Raw genomic sequence first — 22,298 nt, forward strand, 5'->3', positions numbered from 1 at the left:
AGATAAAGTAAATCAATTTGCATAATAAAGCTAATTTTTGGTAGAATTAAGTGGAATAAAACTGGAGCAAGAATTAATAGTCTAGGCCACAAGAAGGAAAAATGTCACAATAATAGGATACAAAATGACATACTTTTGACATTTGTCTATTTTAACATCAGATCTTCAGGGGTTACCCTAATTACAATATAAAGCACCCCCCTACACACAAAAAAAACCCAACAAAAAGTAAATAAATACAAAGAATGTGCTAATAGAAACAGAACATGGAATCAAAAAAATCTATATGTTGCATGGGAAAACTAGGATCACATGTATTTAAGTTCTATGATTTTGATTAAAAACCATCACAAGGAATATCATTTAAAAAAATGACCATTTTTTGTAGAATAAATTCCAAATGTGTAAAATGAAGAGAAATTGTGAAATAGCAAGATAAAATAAAGTCCAAAAATAAACTACAGAATATTTATATGCACACACCTATACACACATGTGCACAAACATGCGCACATACACATTAGCTCTCACATATACATAGCCCCCAAACCACATATTTGTTTTATGTGTACATATATTTACCTCTTATATTAATAATTGCTATTACAATATATATCATAAAATAACATACCCACAAATATCTAGTCATAATGTCATAAAATTTACTGTGACTAAAAAATATTGTTGCCCTGACCGGTTTGGCTTAGTGGATAGAGCTTCGGCCTGTGGACTGAAGGGTCCCAGGTTCGATTCCGGTCAAGGGCACCAAATAAATAAAAAATAAAAACAAAAAAAATATTGTTTCCATGAATAAACAGATTATTAATTTCTTTTATGTGCCAGTAGAAAAGCGGTTTAATAATATTGAGGCACATTACCAGTATCATTTTTAAAAAGCATTAATTTGAATAATTACTTGGTTATTTATTGGGTTCCCTTTCTCATATATAAAATAATGACCAGAGAAGACATTTAAGTAAGTGATACAGTTTAAAACAGTGGAGGGAAAACATTTGCAACTTACCCAAACTATGATTAACAGGGGAAAGAGTAGTAGGAGATAATTCTGCTGGGGATCCTGAAATAAAAGAAATTAATTTAAAAACAGATATGAAAGTATTTCCAGAACTTCTGACCAAGTAATAAAATAGGTTATAATTAAGCATCACAAATAATACATAATTTACATCCCAAGTATTATAAATATACAGCTGCTTGGTCCTGGTTGGGTAGCTAGGCTGGTTAAAGTATTGTCCTGATAGGCTAAGGTTATGAGTTCGATCCCTGGTCAGGATACATACAGGAATCAACCAATGAATTCATAAATAAGTGGAACAACAAATCAATGTTTCTTTCTCTAAAAATCAATAAATATAAATTAAAAAAGATAAACAGCTGCTTTATGTGAGTGTAATTTTGGAGGCTTCAATATATAAAAGGTAAAAACGGTGTAAAACAGTCCTGGCTTCTAGTCACAGAGTTCCCCTTCCCAAAGGCATCCAGTGTATTTTTCCAGAAATAATCAAATGAACCAAATAAGCAAATATATTCTGTTCTGTGCTCCCTGTTTTTTATATACAAACTAGAGGCCTGGTGCACGAAATTCATGCACAGGAGGGGTGGAGGGGTCCCTCAGCCTGGCCTGCACCCTCTCCAATCCGGGATCCCTCTCGCAATCCGCAACCACTGGCTAACCGCTCACCTGCCTGCCTGCCTGATGGCCCTAACTGCTCCCCTGCCGACCTGATCCCCCTAACTGCCTAACTGCTCTCCCCTCCTGGCCTGATCCCCCTAACTACCTATCTGAGCTCCCCTCTTGGCCTGATCACCCTGCCTATCTGCTCTCCCTTCTTCTCCGCGCCCTTCGGACCTGTGGCGCAGGCAGGCTGAGAGCTCTCCACCGCGGCCCCGTGCCCGTCCTGATTGGTCATTACATGATGACACCCCAGACAATTTGCATATTCCTCTATTATTAGTATAGATTTCCTTTCTGTGAATGGTCTGTTCTTTTCCTTTGTTCTTTTCTCTATTGTGGTTCTAATCACTTTTCTTAGGGATCTATAAAAGGCTCTTTATGTATTAGGCATCTTAGTTAGCCCTTCCATGCTATGAGTTGCAAATATTTGATTGTTTTATGACTCTTCATCCTAATTCTGATTAAGCAGTATTAAAAAAAAAAAAACTTACGTGATATAATTTATCAAGCATTTTGAGATGTATCACACTTTGGTAAAACAGTGGTAACAATGGATATTCTTGTTTTACTCTTAAAGAGAATACTTCTAGTATTTTCCCATTAAGTATAATGCTGGCTTTGATGATGAGAGAGATAACACTGCTTATTTAGGATTTTTGCATCAATACTCCCAAGCAATACTGGTCTGCAGATTTACACTGCGATTGCAATGTTATGCTACTTCATAATTATAATCTAGAAGCTGTATGCCTTTCTTATGCTCTGTAACAGTTTAAAGAGCATTTTAATAACATTCCTTAATAGTTTCATAGAGATCCAGTGTCAAATTGTTTGCAGTTAAACACTATCTAGGGTTTATTCTAAGACATTTCTCTATTTCTTCTATGACAGTTGATAGCTCTATTTTTTGGAGTCAGTTTGGTAGGTTATATTTTCTTAGAAAATTACTCATGTCTTCCAGTTTTAGGTAAGCAAGCTAACGCTAATCAAGAACATATGGGGAGAGGGCACAGATATACAAAATAAGAAAAAGAAGGTAGAACTATAGACAAAGAAGAAAAAAAGCAAAAAAAACACACAAACCAAGACCACTCAATACCATGCAACTAATTTAAATACATTTGTTAAATAGTTACATGTAATTATAAATTTTGTCTTCTGATCATCATTTTTTGTACCTTTTGGGAAAGTTATATAAAAAAAAATGACCTACAGCTCCCAAGCTTCACATATATAGCAATGGCATCTATGTAGAATAAGACAGGTCAGACCCCCTTGTGTACCTCCCCTCCCCACACTGTTATAACCATAAAAAGTAGAGAACAGATGATAATTAATTTTTAGAAGAGAACAGTCTTCCATAACAAAATTAAGTTCTTAGGTTCTTTTTTTGTTCCTCATTTTGAAAAATCTGTTGGCAAGTACCAACAGGTACAACTAAGAAAGGTCAAAATATATTTAGAACAATAAAGTAAAACTCACTGCTGTTTCCTGAAGCTGTTATAAAATAAACAAAGCTACTATCAGACATGGAGGAAACTGCCCAATTTTTAACTTTTTAAATACTTATCAGAAATGACCAGTAGTTACAGTTCATTAATTTAGACTAATAGGAGTTCAGTCAAATGTGATAAAAGAATTTAGGAATTACAAAAAGTAAGGTTCATTATAATCATACATATATAGATATATATATATATAAAGCTTTTAAAAGTTAAATTAAGGTAACAATTTACTAACTAACAGAAGTTTTTTGAAACATTTTTACAAACACAGGTTAATTGACAATTAACCTACTAGTTATTCATATATACATATTGTTACTAAGGTCTGGAACTTCCTATTATGAGAAATAAAAAATATCCTATTTCACTGGTTTGAATCACCAGTTTCTGTTACTTTTATTTTTTGGAATCCTTTGTTGAGTTATAGTTAAACTTGTTCAAGTTTCAGGGGGAGAGGCTAACGGAATCTCTCACGCTGCCATTCCTCTGATGTCACTTAATAGGTTTCTGTTACTTTTAGCTAAAACATTTACAGAAATGCTTGTGCATGTATCATTGTATGCCAGTTCTATGTTACTCCCTAGTATTACCTTATTCACAAAACCCACCATCCAATTAAAAAAACAACATGAGAATGCAAAGTAGAAAAAAACTGACCCAGAAGCAGACTTACATATAAACCAGATACTGAAATGATCAGATTAAGAGGTTAAATGAATCCCTGGCCAGTTTGGCTTACTGGATAGAGCATTGGCCTGCAGAATGAAGGGTTGAGGGCTCCATCCTGACCCTGGTTGGAGCTCGTGTGGGAGGCAACCAATCAATGTGTGTCTCTCATATCAATGTTTCTCTCTCTCTGTCTCTGCCCCTCCCTTCCACTTTCTGAAAATCAATGGAGTAAATATTCTCAGGTGAAGATTAACAAAAATAAAACAAAACAAAACAAAAGTTTAAATGAAAATTGTGAAACTGAAAAATAAGATTATCGAAAATGAATTCACTATCTTGGTTTAACAGCAGACCATAAGTTAGACCCACACATACATTATCACTTGATTTTCACCCAAGAATCCAAGGTAAATCAACAGGAAAAGAGTCTTCAACAAATGGTTCCAACACAACTAGACAAATGTCTATGCAAAGGAATGAAGAGCAGAAATGTGTGCATTAGTCCCCTAATTCATGGTTTCACTTTCCGTGGTTTCAGTTACTTGTAGATATGAAGCATCCCTATGCCCAGCATATCCACACTATGTACGCTATCCACCCATTAGTCACTTAGTAGCTGCCTAGGTTATCAAATGGACTGTTGTGGAACTGCAGTGCTGGTGTTTAAGGAATGATTATTTTACTTAAAAATGGCCCTAAACACAAGAATACGAATGCTGGCAATTCCGATCAACCAAAGAGAAGCCATAAAGTGCTTCCATTAAGTGAAAAGGTGAGTATAGTAAGATATTTTGGAGACAACATTCAGATAATTTTTATTACAGGAACTTTATAATTATATTGTTGTTAATCTTTTACTGTGCCTAATTTATAAATTAAACTTTATCCTAGGTATGTATGTATAGGAAAAAAACATAACAGTGGTTCTCAACCTTTCTAATGCAGCGACCCTTTAATACAGTTCCTCATGTTGTGGTGACCCCCAACCATAATATTATTTTCGTTGCTACTTCATAATTGTAATTTTGCTACTGTTTTGAATCGTAATGTAAATATCTGTGTTTTCCGATGGTCTTAGGCGACCCACAGGTTGAGAACCGCTAGCAGGGTCGCCTAAGACCATCGGAAAACACAGATATTTACATTACGATTCAAAACAGTAGCAAAATTACAGTTATGAAGTAGCAATGAAAATAATGTTATGGTTGGGGGTCATCACAACATGAGGAACTGTATTAAAGGGTGGCAGCATTAGGAAGGTTGAAAACCACTGCTATATAATAAAAGGGTAATATGCAAATTGACTGAATGGCGGAACCAATGGTCACTATGACATGCACTGACCACCAGGGGGCAGATGCTCAATGCAGGAGCTGCCCCCTGGTGATTAGTGCACTCCCACAGGGGGAGCACCGCTCAGCCAGAAGCCAGGCTCATGGCCGGCGAGCGCAGTGGCTGTGGTGGGAGCCTCTCTCACCACCACAGCAGCGCTCAAGATGTCATGGAGCGGGCCTAAGCCGGCAGTCAGACATCCCCTGAGGGCTCCCAGACTGCAAGAGGGTGCAGGCCAGATTGAGGAACCGATTTTCGTGCACCAGGCCTCTAGTAGTATATATTGGGCTCTGTATCATCCACTATTTCAGGCATCCATTAGGGGGTCTTGCAACATATTCCCTGCAGATATGGAAGGACTAGTGGATATTCATCATATTTTTCTTGCAACATTTCAGCTATATTATAAAATAGGCATTTGTACACCAGTTGGAATCCTTGTGGCCTTTTGTGTCTGGCTTCTTTCACTTAATGCTTTCAAGGTTCATCCATGTTGTACCATGGATCAGTACTTCACTCCTTTATATGGTTGAACAATATTCCAATGTATGGATTTAATTTATACATTCATTATTTGATGGATAATTGGGTTGCTTCCACTTTTACATGAACACTTGGATACAAGTTTACCATGGGTGTGTACAAAATTACTTTTTAATTTTCTTGGGCATATACCTAGGAGCTTGCTAGGTTATATTGTCCTATCTAATAAAAGAGTAATATGCAAATTGACCATCACTCCAACACACAAGATGGCCACTCCCATGTGGACACAAGATGGCCACCACAATATGGCCAGCAGGAGAGGGCAGTGGTAGGCGATCAAGCCAGCAGGGGAGGGCAGTTGGGAGGGACCAGGCCTGCAAGGGAGGGCAGTTGGGGGGGACCAGGCCAGCCAGGGGAGGGCAGTTAGGGGCGACCAGGCTGGCAAGGGGAGGGCAGTTAGGGGTTACCAGACCAGCAGGGGAGGGCAGTTGGGGACGACCAGGCGGGCAGGAGAGGGCAGTTAGGGGCAATCGGGCCGGCAGGGGAGCAGTTAGACGTCGATCAGGCTGGCAGAGGAGTGGTTAGGGGGTGATCAGGCTGGCAGGCAGAAGCGGTTAGGGGCAATCAGGCAGGCAGGCGAGTGGTTGGGAGCCAGCAGTCCTGGATCATGAAAGGTATGTCCGACTGCCCGTTTAGGCCCGATCGGATAGGGCCTAAACAGGCAGTTGGACATCCCTCGAGGGGTCCCAGATTGGAGAGGGTGCAGGCTGGGCTGAGGGACAAACACACCCCCATGCATGAATTTTGTGCACCGGGCCTCTAGTTATTCTGTAATTTAATTTTTGAGGAAGAACAAATTTTTCCAAAGCAACTGAACCATTTTATACTTCCACCAGGACCATATGAAGACTCCAACTTCTTCATATCCCCATCAACACTTGTTATTATCCTTCTCTTTTTATTATGACCACTAGTGGCCCAATGCACAGATTCGTGCACGGGTGGGGTCCCTCGGCCTGGCCTGCAGGGATTGGGCCGAAACCAGCTCTCCAACATCCCCCAAGGGGTCCTGGATTGCGAGAGGGTGGCATACCCCGGAATTCGGCTCCCTCCTCTCTGGTTCCCGGTGCATCACCCAAGAACCGCAGCTGCCAAGTCACCATAGCTCGGCAGCTCCTGCGTTGAGCGTCTGCTCCCTAGTGGTCAGTGCATGTCATAGCTACTGGCTGGTCAGCAGGTTGCTTAGCCTTTTATATATATAGATTCCAGTAGGTATGAAGTGGTATGCCACTGGCTTTCATTTGCATTTCCCTGCTGGCTATCATGGCATTCACTTTTAAATGTAGAGCAGCAGTTGACCATCATGGGGCACAAACAGGAACATGGTTGATTCAGGAGCACAATTCTTCGATATATAGGTGTGTCAGAAAGATACATTTGGAAAGCCAAGTATCATTTGCAGAAAGACATTTGCATTAAGATATATAACGTTATTTCCAATAATCATTAGATTATCTATCTTTCCTGGTTATCTACTACTCTGAACACCTGTAAGTATGATTAGCTATAGTAGAAGCTTCCTTACCTGAAAGTCTAAATAATGGAAGGATTTAAACAACAGAATTATTGTAAAAGCCTGCCCACCCCAACTTCCCCCCACCGCCAATGTTAATTCATTTAAAAACAACTTAGATTATCATAACTGCAGAATGCTTTACTATAAATGGTAGAAATTTGTCAGGTGGTAATTTTAATGTGTCCAATCCTTAAGATACTGACAGGTTGAAATGGATAAAAATGGACAATTACAATGACATCTATTTCACTGGCAACCTATTAGTTTTGGTGGATTATACATTATTACATAACAACTGTTTTAAAGCTTTGAGGTGTGTAATATTTATTATATATTGAAACTGTTTCTCCATTGTGTTTGGAGTCGATAGCTAAGTTAATTAGAAAGTAATTTCATTAGGTGAGGTACAAGATACTTTTTGTAAACAGTCTACTGTAATTGAGAACTCACTCTTATGTTAAAAGAGCACTGAAAAGATGAGTCCCATCCCTTACTTCCAAATTCCTCTGAAAATATGTAATTGGGCTAATTACCGTATTTTCCAGCGTATAAGACTACTTTTTAACCCAGGAAAATCTTCTATACGCCCAGTCGTCTTATACGCCGGAAAATACGGTATGAGCTTTCATCACAAAGACATTTAATCACAGGATAACTAAAACTTTCAACAGAAGCACAGAATATTTACAAAGAGAAATAAACGAGTGTTCTCAAATTCTTTACTCTAACAAGAAAAAATTTTACCAATTATTCTGCTGAGCAGCATATGTTAATTTTTCATGGACAACAGGGCCCTTTGATGGCTCAAATATAATTAAATCAAGATAAACATTTTTTTGATGTGTCCCAACTTCTCTAAATTTAAGAGTTATGAATAACTCATGTGAGTTTCAAATGAGGCAAAAATGGTTATGTAATTGCTAAAGGATTTTGAAAGATATATATATGTATTTTTTACCTGTATCCATACTTTGGTTCAACTGTTGATCACTTGTTTCTCCATCTTCACTGATATATCCAGGAGGTGGTGTTTCTACAGAAATTTAGAACAAATCAAGTAGAGTTACAATTTAATCTCACCTTTTCTCCCAGCTACCAAAGATAACCCAACAAATTGCTCCGATTAACAAACATAAATGTTATATAACATCATTATAAAAAGCAGTATTGGAAACTAAGAGCTTAGGATTCAGGCTCTGGTCCAAACCTTGTAGGCAAACCCTTAAAGCCTACTTGAAATACAATCGAGCTGTTTGGGCATATTTTCTTAACTACTATTTACATATCTGGCTCATTCTCCTATGTATATTTTCTGGGGCAAGAGCCAAAAATATAACTTCAAAGATACCTCAGTTCTGGATCAGTATACTTCAAAGACATTAGTACCTACAGTGTGTTTTGCTTTTTTAAAAAAACTAATGGCCACCATGGATGAGTATCTAAATGATTAAAGGAACTCCCCCCACCCCCCCTCAGCCTCACCACACACACACACACACACACACACACACACACACACACACACACACACGATTTCAGATTACAGAGTAATACAGGCTTACATCTTCCACTAAGTTTTATAGGGCAAAATATGGTAATATACTTCAGGACTGGTCTAGCTTGAATTCTACCAAAAAGTGTATTTCTCCAAAGATTTCTAAGCAGTAATTCCTGAATATTAAAGCAGAAAATTAAATTCAAATACAGATTACTGCACAAAACTGAGGCAAAATTCTCCCTGAAAATAAATAAGATGCCAGTGTGCCATTTCCAATATGTTTATTCGGAAGGCGTATGAATACCTGAATGAGCTTCATGTAAAATAAAAACATTTGTACAATTTTACCAATTATAATTTTGAATGAAAAGTAAATTTCAATGATTATCAACAGTTTAATATATACATTGCTGGAAATTTTAAGCAATTCAAATAATGCAGACACATACTCAAAAAGAATTCTGTAATTATACAAGGAGGAGAGAGAAGAGGGTTAATGGTTTTCTTCATTAATCTTTTTTAAAAAAATATATCTGTATTGATTTCAGAGAGGGAGAGGGAGAGATAGAAACATCAATGATGAGAGAGAATCACTGATTGGCTGCCTCCTGCACATCCCCTACTGGGGATTGAGCCCACAACCTGGACATGTGCCCTTGACCGGAATCGAACCTGGGACCCTTCAGTTCACAGGCTGACGCTCTATCCACTGAGCCAAAACGGCTAGGGCTCTTCATTAACCTTTTCAATCTCCCTTCAATAAGCTAACTACAAATTTTAACTTCTTAATATCAAACTCTTGTGTCAATACCCCAAAATATTTAATACTGAAATTCTAAGAATAAAATACCTTCATATGTTCAAACAACAAAGAACATGAAAGAGTAATATAACCATTATGCACTATTTCAAAGGTTAAAGGTGATAAAATTAAACAGAGCTAAGCTTTGCCAGTCTAACTGCCTATGTCTCAAATTCTAAGTAGAAATACTTTTAAATACTTTATCCTAGTTTATTTTTCTCCATCTTTATTTGTAAAATAATAATAAAGTCATTAGCATTTTGGAGAAAATATTAAAATTTCTTTAGAAGTGGAATAAAAAGTGAACCATTAGGTTTTGCTATCAGTCAGAGCTGGGTAAACCCCACTGTCCAAAAAAACACAAATAGGTACACTTGATGTCCTACTTTGTAAAATACCCAAATCTAAACAAATAGAGAAAACACAAGTCCAAACATCTCCACAAGTGAAAGCCACTAAGCATTTTGATTAACATCCTTCCAAATAATTACTGGGTACATGGTCTTGTAAGACTGTATGCTTACTGGTAACCTCAGTTTCCTAATATTGCTAAGTCCCACTTCAAAGGCTTAAAATGGCTCCCCCTCTCCTCATGCCACACACACAACTCTAGTTTCAGCCAAATTCTAAATTCTCTCTAGGAAATGCCCTGTTTTAGCCCTACTTTCCCCCTCGTCTTAGCCCTCATACTACATTCCACTCTATCACACTACTTCCTAACTTAAAAAGTTTGTTTCCTAGCAACCCAAAGAGCAGTCTTAAATTTCTCCTTTGGAATAAAATAGTAATCAAAGAAATGAACATTTAAACAATCAGAAGATACTTTCTAACTTTAAAATTAACTATTTGGAAAAATCCTTATGTTTTAAAAATTGTCTTCAATGAACAGGCATTATCTTCATGATGAGACACATTAAAGAAATGTTTTATGTGCTTGAAACTCTAAATTCATTACATATTTTCAGTTGTATAAAAATTAGAATGCGATAGAGGAATATTGCAAAAAGAGAAAAAAATTAACACCAAAAAATCCAATGTATAGCTTAATCTTCATCCTAGTATACCTTTAGTTTCTGCTAAAAGGGGGAGGGGCAGAAAAGTAAGAAAACATTAGTTTTTCTCCTAAAAAATAGTGAAAATTAAAGGGTAGGTAGCTACCATATCATGGAATATGTTGTTAGATCCCATAATACAATAATTAAAGCAGAAGTTACTGAGGCCCAGATTAAAAAGAACTAAAATAGAGGTCTTCTGATTTTCAGTACAACATAGGTGTTGCTATGTCTGTAGAACTAAAATATTTTATCTCCCACAGAAATGTTGTATCTCTCTTAAACATTATCTATGTAAGTAAGTAATTATTTGGTCAATTTTTAATTACATTTGTTTCAGGAATAGTTTTTTCCTGTATCATTTATTTTGCTTACATTCTATATCTCTCTTAGCTTCAATAACTAAGATAAACTTACTAAGATCTTTTCTTTTCTGCTTCTCAGAGTACTTTGATTAAAGCCACTGCAAAAGAAAATGAAATATAAAGTAAAACTTTTCTCCACACAAAAATGTTTAATGTACTAGGTTTATACATTTCACAAAAATAATCACCCAACAGATCATGTTTTTCTATTTAAAATCCAAAGGCATTTTTTAAAAAGTCAAACCACAGTTTACTAATACTTGAATGTTTATTAACAAAATTTGTATCTATCCCAATTTTTAGGAGATTCAGAAAGCAAAATACCTGGAATGTAATTACTCTGTGGCTCAATTCCCGCTGGGAAATTAGTGTTTTCTGGAATGGAGTGGGTATAATCATCCAGAGGCGGTAGTTCTGTTAGGATCTCAGTGTGCCGTGGTACTAACACAGGAGGCAAAACTAAAAAGTAAAAACAATCCAAGTTAATGGCAAGGAGCAAGGGGTAGGGAACAGGACCTTTATTAAGTTTTCACACAAAAAAGAAGTAGCCTGCTTAATTTTTAAAATTTAGGGTCTACCTATTTGGTATTATACAAGTTATTAAATTGACAAATCTGATTATGATTTTAACTTACCATATGGTTCACAATAATTTCCAAGATCCAATTTATCTTGTACTTTTTGGTACAAAGTGATCCTGGTAATATTATATTACCATGAAAGTTCAAAAATCCCCATTAGAAAGGTTGCAAAAAGATTTGTAAAATCAAATTTAGGGCATTTTCTAAAAATACAGCTATAGTCTTAAAACGTTTCAAGTACACAGCTAAGTAAAGGTAAAGTCTTTCTATGACTTTTACTAAATTGCTTAGATAGGAATAACATCATTAAAATACTTGAAAAAAAACTCAGAGAGCAAAATGACTGAAAACAGTTAATGCACCAGACAAGTAAACAGATTCATCAGCTTATTTCTAAGCAGACTGGAATTTCCTATATATGTACTTTGATGTGAACTAATATGCTATTCCAAGAAACTATCTTTCCCACTAAGTTATATTTTCGATAAAATATTTTTTTAATTGTAAAGTATTTTTAATGACCACCAAATAATATATTGAATTTAAAGTAATTTATTAGAATCTTACACCAAAATTTTCCTGGGTCAACTAGATATAATGAACACCTAATATACTTAAGTTCAAGCATTTAATTTTTTTTTTAATCTACTTTTCCTACCTGGTGTCTCAACTCTCTGGTAGTGGTAAGGGTTTACACATACTTCATCCTTTTTAAGATTAAAAGCATATTCGCAGTTTTCAATTGCTTTGAGTTCATGATGACTATGAAGATCAGGCCAGCGCCATAATCGGCAATATATAACGTGTGGCAGTCCTTTCCGATGAGATACCTGAAGACGACCATCAAGAGACCTATTGGGAAGCAAGGGGAAAAGAAAGGTGGGAGCTTTAAAAAAACAGAAATACTCAATTGGACTAAATTAGTACAATAAAAGCATAAAGAAAAAAATGACAGACATTCAGTTAGTTTTAGTGAATACAAGGAAGAAAAATGTACTATTTTATGGATCTGATATAAAAGAAAGCAGCAGCTCTAGCAGATGTTTCTTAAAACATGTTACACAAATGAGTTAAGTGTCAGTGAATGGATCACCATTTGGGAAAACTAGATTTTTAAGAGTATTATATAGTTACACTTGAAAAATGTTGTCAACTTTTATCTTTAATAAATCAAACTGTTATTTAGGGATTCTTTTAGGGGCATTAATTCTGTCGGTGATTGAATTATCAAAAAAAGAACTACTGTGAAGAATGGTAAATACCAACAATGATATAAAACTTACTGAAACTAATGTAACTCATTACCCAATTGTGACTATGTTGAGGTATTATTTCTATAGCTCACACATAAATGCAGATGGTGATGAGTATGATGAGATGAAATGGACAAATACCAGTAAGTTTAAAAAGAGAATGAGGTGATTAAAAAAAGATAACATAAAAAAACAAGTTAGCCTTGTGTTAATTGTGTTCAGTAATCAATATGTATTTATTAGTATACAGATGAGATTAGTATACAAGAAATGTAGCAAACCTGGTTATGTATCTATTTAAAAATTAGGCCAACAACAGATCTCAAACTGAAATGAGAATATAGTTATCAAAATTCCTATTCTTTAGGGGATTCAATAATTTAAAAATTCAAAATTAGAATTTCATTGATCAAAACTTCAGCTGAAACATTTAATAATACTTTTAATATCGGCAAGCAGGTATTTTAAATGCTATGCCTTATTTTACATTAAGGTAACATCCTAGGCAAAATTATATTAAGCAACCCACTATAGGTCTTCCAAATACCCCCCCGCCCACAAGATTGCTAGGATTTGACAGAGGGCAGAATATTCACCTGGTTTGTTCAGAGAAGCTGTAAAGGCCTGTTGTATCCCACTGATCTATCGTATTTGGTGTACTCAGTCCCCAAATTTCAGAGCAAGTGCTGTGCATAAATTGAAAAACAAAAAATTGATGTGAACATGGAAGCATGGTTATTCAAAATACCATGATGTAAAACATGAAAAATGTACAGAATACTTCCTTCACTGAGAAAATATACATTGCTTCATGTTTTCACAGGCATTTAATACTGGTTTCTATATTTTCTATATGAAGGAAGCCAATAAAATGGAACATGTGACTCCAGATAAGTTATGATTATGTTTTTAAAATGTGAACACCAATGCTCTCTAGCTTAATGAAATCATACCTATAATGTCCTTTTCAATTTCCTCTACTCACAACAAAAGATCTAATACCTATGTCATTAGCCTTACTAACAGTGCTTCGTTTTATAATCCAGTTTTTAAAAAAAAACTTATCTAAACACAAATGTCAACTCGTATTTTAAATATAGGAGAAATTCCAATTAAAACAGACATATCTACAGTTAAGATTTTCAAGTTATTTGAAATACTTATATATTCACTTTTACAGAAATTATTGATCTTTTATCACAACAAAGGACAAGGAAGTAGATTTTGAAATCATTCTAATGTAGCATACCATCTTAAAAGTTTTAAGAAATTTCTATAAGGACTAAAGATATGTGAAAGCACCAAATTCTTAAAAGATAGTATGAATATGAAAAATTTGCTGTATCTAGTTTTTTGTTGTTGTTTTTAAATTAGTATACCTGAAAGCCACAGAGCAAAAAGAACTCAAAATTTTTCTCCCACATTCCTTTTCAGAACCTGGGCAGTCTAGAGATAATTTTCCCTGTTTCCCCTGTTACTGCATTTCACATTAACTTCTCATCCATGGATGAAGGGAAGAAGAGGAGCTTAAAAGCTGTCTAGAATGAACTCCTGACCCCCAAGGTGTCTCAGGTCCTAAGTTTTACTTTAAAAAATTAGAGTTCATAAAGGTAATTAAATTCCAGATGTACACACTACTAATGAACACTTCAAAGGCAATAGTGAAAAGTGCTGTCTTCCTGTGGCTGGGCAGCACACATCCATCACGTGGGGTGCTGGGCTTCTTGCATAACCACTGGGATGCAGAAACATCTCATGCCATACTTTGGGGCTACAGTAACTGTAATTCTAGACAGTTTAAGAAAATGTATTTTCAGACACTCTCCAGCACCTTGAGATATTTTAAAGATTCTCTGGGTTTTTAGGCTGCAGACATCTATCTTTCATTTCCCAAGCTGCAAAAGTCAGAAAAAGCCCAAAACCTGGAAGATAATTTAGACCTTTTCTTCGCCCCCCCCGCCCCCCAAATATGTACTGACTAAAAAAACCATAAAATCAATGGTTCTTGTATTTAAGATAGTTGTCAAATAGCTACTGGAACAATATAGTACTATGTAGTTTAAATTACAATAAAAGCAACTAAAGTCTATAGAGTCTTATGAATCTGAATTTAAACCTCGGAAGGAACAGGATACAACGTACTCTTCTTTCTTGGACAATAATTCAAGAAAGGTAATTAACAAAAGATCAGACCAAGGAGCTATTCTGCTCATATGAAGATCAGGCTGAACATTTCATTCCAATAAATCTGGGAATGACACAAGAACCAGAATCTAAAAGGGCATAAAGAGCTAAAGTTGTGCTTTATTCAAGCTTTGTTAAAAACATGCAATCAGTTCAGAGGCAGACAGACCTAAATACCAACTTTAACTCTGATACTTTCCAATTGCCATCATAGGGTATTAAGCCTCAATTCTATCCACCTTTATATCTCTCTCACAAAATTGGAAGGTTTATTTGAAAATAAATTTGCTTCTAGTTAGTAAAATTTTTGCTTGGTTATATAGGAAAAAAATTTTTAAACGAATTAATTTATAATAAAATATACAAATCACCTAGAAATAATGTAACTGCAAATGTGTCAAAACTACAAAAGTAACATTTTAATTATCAAACAACACAAAAGTAAACTGAACAAAGAAAAATACATCTTCCTACAAAGACAATACCATCGAATATATAAATTCTGCCGAATTTATATATTCGATGCAATCTAAATTAAATTTTAATAAATTTTTAACACAGACAAAATTATTCCAAAAATAACATCCTATCTAATAATAGAGTAACATGTAAATTACCATCACTCCGGTACACCCACGATTGGGCGATGGGAGGCTGGGGGGCGGGACTCGGGGTGGCCTATCCGGCCATTGAGAGGCACGGATCCGCTGCCACTGAGGGGGGCTACCCTGCTGTTGAGAGGCACAGGGGGCGGGACTCCCGCCCCCTGCACCTCTCAACAGCCAGATCCGTGGCCACTGAGGGGGCCTGCCTCGGACACCCAGCTGCGCCTCTCAACGGCAGGGTAGCCAGGTGTCCGCGGCAGCCTCCCTCAGCGGCTGTTGAGAGGCGCAGGGAGTGGGAGTCCTGCCCCCTGCACCTCTCAACAGCAGGGTAGCCCCCCTCAGCGGCCGCAGACCATCAAAAGTGTGGGAGCTGGGTGCCTGTCTGCTCCGGCACCAGGCCTTTCAGAAGCTTCCGCCGCACCGGAGGCTTCTGAAAGGCCTGGTGCACCGGAGGCTTCTGAAAGGCCTGGTGCACCAGCGGACAGGCACCCAGCTCCACCACAAAAAGCGAAAGCGTGTAGGGGATCCTACACGTGCATGATTCAATCATGCACTGGGCCTCTAGTCTATATATATAAAAGCCTAAGCGGCCGTTGTTAGGACCGGATGATCAGCTGGTAGCTATGATGCACACTGACCACCAGGGGACAGAAGCTCAATGCAGGAGCTGCCCCCTGGTGGTCAGTGCACTCCCACAGCCAACCTCCCGCAGTCCTCCCTACATCCCCCCCAGCCGGCCGGTCCGATCGGCCACGAATGCCGACCAGGCCGAGGGACCCCACCCATGCACGAATTTGTGCACCGGGCCTCTAGTAACAAAATAAACAAGAATGACCAGGAAAACTCTGACGAAGAAGAGTAGAGACTGGCCCTACCAAATTCTGAAATGCGTTAAATCCTCAATAATGAAAACATTATGCAATTAGCAAAAAAAGAATACACAAGTAAAACAGAAAAGAAGTTCTGCCTGTAGAGTAGCCTTTATTAGGCAAAACCTCCTTTGGATAAAAAGGACAGCCTCTGAATGTAATAAAATCAATTATTTGAAAATATAATAAAATCAACTACCTGAAAACAGTTGATAACAAAAACAGGTAAAAATTGAAATCAACCTTTGTAAGAGAGAAAACATATTGGATGAGAACTGTGTTTATGTGGCTTTGTATAACCAGTGGCACACAGAGTCTAAGCTAGGCAGGGTAATTAGACCTTAAGGAGAAAACTGCGTTTTACTGACCACCAGAATCAGACAAGAGGAATTGGAAGGGGGCTGGAAAAAGAATGGGAAAATCCTGTAAAGGAGTGTGCAACAGGGGGAAAAACATCAATATATGTGTGAACTCTGCCCAAATCCTTGTTGATGCCTAAATTACAAATGCAGGAGAAAAAGAAGGTGGGAGACTGCTGAGAACTAGCATTTGGAAGTCTGAAAGAACTCAGCTGAGATTTCAACTGTTACTTACATCAGAGGCAAACAATCTGGACAGTGAGGCCACCCAAAACTATCAACACTCTTCAGAGGAAGATAACAGAATTTAGAGTCTCTACAATGTTCTGTCCCCCAAATCCACTATAAAACCACAAATTACTATACATGTGAAGAAATAGGAAAATGTTACCACTTAGTCAAAAGAGAAAACAGCCAGCAGAAACAGACCCCCACCATTAACTATCACACAAGGTTTTACAGTAACTATTATGAATATGTCCATGGACTTCATGAAGAGATGGGAATCTCAGCTGAGTAATAGGATCTATAAAATGAATCAAATAAGAATTCCAGAATTGAAAATTACAAAATCAGAAATAATTAACCTGATTGTTGGAAGACAGAAGAGACAGTGACTTTAAAGAACGATCAATAGAAATTATCTAACTAGGAGAACCCATATTAAAAAGACTGTATAAAAAAATGAACTGTCTCAGTAACTTGCAGCCCCAGAAAGACAGGAAGCAAGAACAGACCAGAAAAAATATTTAAAATAATAATAGCTGTAATAGTTTACAAGTATGTCCACGTTAGAGTCTCACGCAAAGTCCTGCAATTATTTGTATAGAACATAATTTCTTTTTTTTTAATTTTCAGTTCTTAATTTATATGATTAGCACTCTCAGCATTTAACACTGTCCATCACTCTTTCCTTTTTGAAACTTTCTTTTTTTGATCCAGTCTCTGGGTTCTTTTTCCATCTCTCTGGCTCCTTTAAGTTTCCTCTGTGAAAAATTGATGCTTGACCTGTCCCTTAAATATTCTTTAGATGTCTTCCTGGGGGTTTTCTTATTCAGCACCATCTTCTGACCTGCCTCATCCACGTTCAAGGCTTCCATTACCGTGTGACCTAAATGCTGATGACTCGGAGAATCTCTAGCCCATCTCTCTCCCCTGGGTTCCAAACACATGTCCATCTACTTCCTAGCCTTCCCACTAAACCCATCAACCTATCAAAAAAATGAACACATGATCTTTTGCTTTCCTTATCCATTATCCAAACTTCCATCTATACTTGTTCTCCCTGCTGTGTTGAGGTGGGTCACTTGGTGGTTTGAGTATTGGTGCTCAGGAGCCACTCAGGGATGGGTTTGTATCCCAGCACCCTAATTACCAGGGTGACCTCAAGCAAGATATTTTGCCTCTCTAAGCCTCAGCTTTGCTGCCTGTAAAGTAGAAATAATAGTCCTACTGCGAAGAGTTGTTGTGAGATTCTAGAACATAATTTCTTAAAGGCAGATTATCCCCTATCAACTCTGTAATTTTCTTGCTTACGTAGACTGAATTAAAAAAAAGTTCTGGGGAAGAAAAGTTGGAACAGCTATTAAAATTATCAGGACTCTAATATGCCAAAGAAGTATGTATGGCCTACAGTGTATTAATTGATCATGGACTAACCAGATGGCTTGGTAGTAAACCTGGCAGAAATCCGTACAGAATTTCCCTAGTATCACTTTTACAGTATCAGTAAAATTAACATATTAAAGCTTTTTTTCAGCTAATAAACTGACTTTTGAAAACTGAAGTTAAAACTTTAAATCTAGTGTACAATTTACCAACTATAACATGCATGGTATTTTACACAGACATCTACATTAACATTTTGCACTTTGTTAACTGACATTCTTTTTGTATTAAAGGACATGTATATGTATTCATGCACTTGTTATCAGGATATGAAAGAGAAGAACTAAGTTAAAGAAAGTAACACTGGCTTTGAAGGCTCATACCATAGAGTCATATAAACCATTAAAAAAAAAGTTTCCCTGTTCCTGCCATATTTGCATGATTTAATACAGCAGTTATGTCTTATTAATTTACTAGAAGCCTGATGCATGAAGATTAATGTCAGAATGGGCCTTCCTTTCCCTGGCTGCCGGCACCGCCTTCGCTCGGGCCGAAGCCACCTTTCCGCCTTCCCATGCTGCTCAGAGGCCGAAGAGGCCGGGGGTGGTGCAGAACACCTGCGTTGTCGCCATGGTGACGACGCAAGCATCCTGCCCTGCCCCCGACAGCTCGGCGCCCATGTATGCAAATTAACCTGCCATCTTTGTTGGGTTAATTTGCATACTCACTCCTGATTGGCTGGTGGGTGCCGCGAAGGTACGGTCAATTAGCATGTTACTCTTTTATTAGGTAGACTAGTGGCCCGGTGCACAGCGGGGGGAGGGGTCCCTCAGCCCGGCCTGCACCCTCTTCAATCTGGGACCCCTTAGGGATGTCTGACTGACAGCCAGTAAGTACAACACAGATGAGTAAGAGACTATAATCTGATAAATAAAATTATTGGGAGGTACTGTTTTGAGGTATTATTACATATTCCCACACATTCTCCTTTGTTTTCTCTTTTTCCTCTCTCCAAGATAAGTAGCTGGTTCTGCCTTTATTGCTAATGGAGAAAGATTCAACAGAACATTCTGGATGGTGGCTACCTGGGTGTAGACATAGGTAAACATTTATTGAGCTGTACAATTGAGATTTCTGTATTTTACCTGGCATTTGGCTCTTGTGTTTGCATAAACATAAGCAGTGGCTTCTAACCCACAGTTTAGAATCATTCAGGGACACTTAAAATTTACTGTTGGCTGGATACTCTCCAAATCAGCAAAATCAGAATCTATGGAAATTGAACAGAATTGCAACTCTAATTTCTGAAGGGGTAGACTTGTTGTTTGGAATATTTTACACACACACACACACACACACACACACACACACACACACACACACACACACTCCTCAAGTAATTCCCATGAACAGCTATCATTGAAAATCAACCCTCAAGGGAATTTAGAGTCCTTGTAAGGGGGCAGAAGAATTCAGGCACAATAAATAGACAATTGTGTTGCTAGAAACAGCAGGAAATGTAGGCCTTCCCTCACGCCCTACAGCAGCCTAAAATGCCTTGTGCTGCCCACCTGGACTCCACCGGCCCCCAACAGAACGGACTTTTCCTGCAGGGCCTGGCGCTGCCTGTCCCGCCTCCTGGGTCCCCTACGGACCTGGACCCCTCATCTGGGGCCTGGCGTTGCCCACCCCACCTCCCCCAACCCCCGATGGACTTGGACCCCATGGTTGGGGCCTCAAGCTGCCTGCCCCGCCACCCCAGGCCCCCTATGAAACAGGACTTTTCGGGCAGGGACTGACGCTGCTCTCCCAGCCTCCCCCAACCCCTGATGACACAGGACTTTGCAGGTGGGGACTAGAGCTGCTCACCCCACATCCCCGGGCCTCCGATTGGACCTGGACCCTCAGTTGGGGCCTGGTGCTGCCCGACCTGACTCCCCGGGCCCCAATGAAACAGGACTTTGGGGACAGGCCCTGGCGCTGCTCGCCCCGCCTCCCCTGGCCCCCCAATGGAACAGGACTTTGCAGGCAGGGCCTGGGGCTACCCACCCCGCCTCCCCCAACCCCCGATGGACCGGGACCCGTGGTTGGGGCCTCGCGCTGGTTGAGTCCACGATCGGGGCTTGGGACATCGCCTGCCGGTGGCGGCGGCGGCGGCGGCGGGCACTGACCCAAGCCCCGCCTGCCCCACTCCACGCTCGGGGCTTGGGTCTGTGATCGGGGCTTGGGAAAGCGCCCGCCACCGGCAGCGGGGCTTGGGTCAGCGTCCGCTGGCAGCAGGCACTGACCCAAGCCCGCCCCGCCTGCCCGGTCAGCGCTCTGGGTGCTGACCCAAGCCCCGCCTGCCCCAGTCCACGCTCGGAGCTTGGGTCCGCACTCGGGGCTTGGGTCTGTGATCAGGTGCTTAAAGCGCTCGCCGCCTGCCCTGTCAGCGCAACCGGGTGCTGACCCAAGCCCCGCCTGCCCCAGTCCACGCTCGGAGCTTGGGTCCGCGATGGTCCTCGATCTGGGCTTTGGACCCAACGGCTGCGGCGGGTGCTGCCCCTCCCCCCCACCCCCCCACTCCCGCCATCTTTGCTGGGTTAATTTGCATAGCACCCCTGATTAGCTGTGGGCATAGCAAAGGTACGATCAATTAGCATATTATTCTATTATTAGGTAGGATTATTTTTCATGACCTTCTAGCCTAAAGAATATATTTCTTCTACAAATCAAAAGGAGCAAGAATCTAGGTTGTCAGTGTGGAAAGATTATAAAGCATGCTGAACATGGAGTAAAATTAAAGGGGTTAATAAATTAACAGAATGGTATACACAAAAGAAACTTCATTTGAGTTTTCAGCTCTTGATTACTGATGTATTCTTGAAATATGGACATCTACAAAGTAATTTGTAACTACTCATCCATAATTATTTCTACTTACAACAAAACAGTACTTTCATTTTAGATATGACTAAATAATTCAGAAATCAAGAGCTGATCATGATAATAAAAGGAAGTCTCTATAATTACACGTTCTACATCTATGTTTGTGTACTTCCTCACCATTGTACAGCTGAAGGATGGGGAATGGAAAACAAAAATATGCCTACCTTCAGATAAGTTTTTTTTTACCTTCCATCACCAAGAAAGAAGCTTTGGGCACAATCCTGTCCTTAACAAATTAGCAAAAGATACAAGTAAACAATTAAATTTTCATTGGCTACAGGAAACTTACCTCAAACTTTCCAATACTTATTTTAAGCATTTGTTATGTACCTGGAACCACTCAAAGTGCTTTACATGTATTATGTGATTCATATTCACATCAACCCTACAGTGAATTAACATGACTGCTATTTTCAAATAAAGAAATAAAATAACTCAAATAGTCACAGAACTATTGAGATAAGATCCAGGATTTATATCTGGCTGGCTTAAGAGCCTACATTTTTCAAGGTACACTTCAGCAAAATGATGGCTTAAATTTCAAACTTGTATAGGAGTATGTAATGACTATTATTTTATTATCCTTGATACTCTGACATTTGGGATTAAAAGATATTGATCCTCTCAGGGCTAATTTCTAGAGATAGCAAACTCTTTTTTGATAAGTTTTGTAAAACTTTGAGATATTTTATTAACAACTTACTTGCAATTTTAAGTAAATAAGCTTACATTAAATCCATTTGCCATCACATTTTAAATAATTTTGTTTAAACTATGGTTTGGATTTATCCATAAATACCTTTTCCACACCATTCCCTACCCTTTACAGTCTACAATTATCTTTAAAGAATTTAGTAGTTAAGAAATCACTAATCATCTAATATAACTAATATACTATTTGAAAACAAAGCAAACTTTATAAAATATATG

At 38.4% G+C, this 22,298-nt stretch overlaps 1 protein-coding gene across 8 annotated transcripts in view; it reads right to left on the reverse strand.

Moving 5' to 3' along the window:
* The window catches only part of SMAD2 (SMAD family member 2), a 70,852-nt gene that overhangs the window by 18,296 nt on the left and 30,258 nt on the right, over nucleotides 1–22,298 (reverse strand). For 5 of the 8 annotated variants that reach the window (XM_054724465.1, XM_054724463.1, XM_054724459.1 and 2 more), the window contains exons 4-8: nucleotides 13,412–13,501; nucleotides 12,221–12,414; nucleotides 11,306–11,440; nucleotides 8,223–8,297; nucleotides 1,025–1,078 (exon numbers count right to left, since the gene is read on the reverse strand). In XM_054724465.1, the coding sequence (XP_054580440.1) occupies nucleotides 1,025–1,078; nucleotides 8,223–8,297; nucleotides 11,306–11,440; nucleotides 12,221–12,414; nucleotides 13,412–13,501 (548 nt within the window). Of the gene's footprint in view, nucleotides 1–1,024; nucleotides 1,079–8,222; nucleotides 8,298–11,033; nucleotides 11,080–11,305; nucleotides 11,441–12,220; nucleotides 12,415–13,411; nucleotides 13,502–22,298 lie in introns of those variants that run through there. The other 3 variants (XM_054724464.1, XM_054724462.1, XM_028155621.2) reach the window with 2 other exon arrangements.

Source organism: Eptesicus fuscus, chromosome 12 (assembly GCF_027574615.1).
Source record: "Eptesicus fuscus isolate TK198812 chromosome 12, DD_ASM_mEF_20220401, whole genome shotgun sequence".
In the NCBI taxonomy this organism is placed as follows: Eukaryota; Metazoa; Chordata; class Mammalia; order Chiroptera; family Vespertilionidae; genus Eptesicus; species Eptesicus fuscus.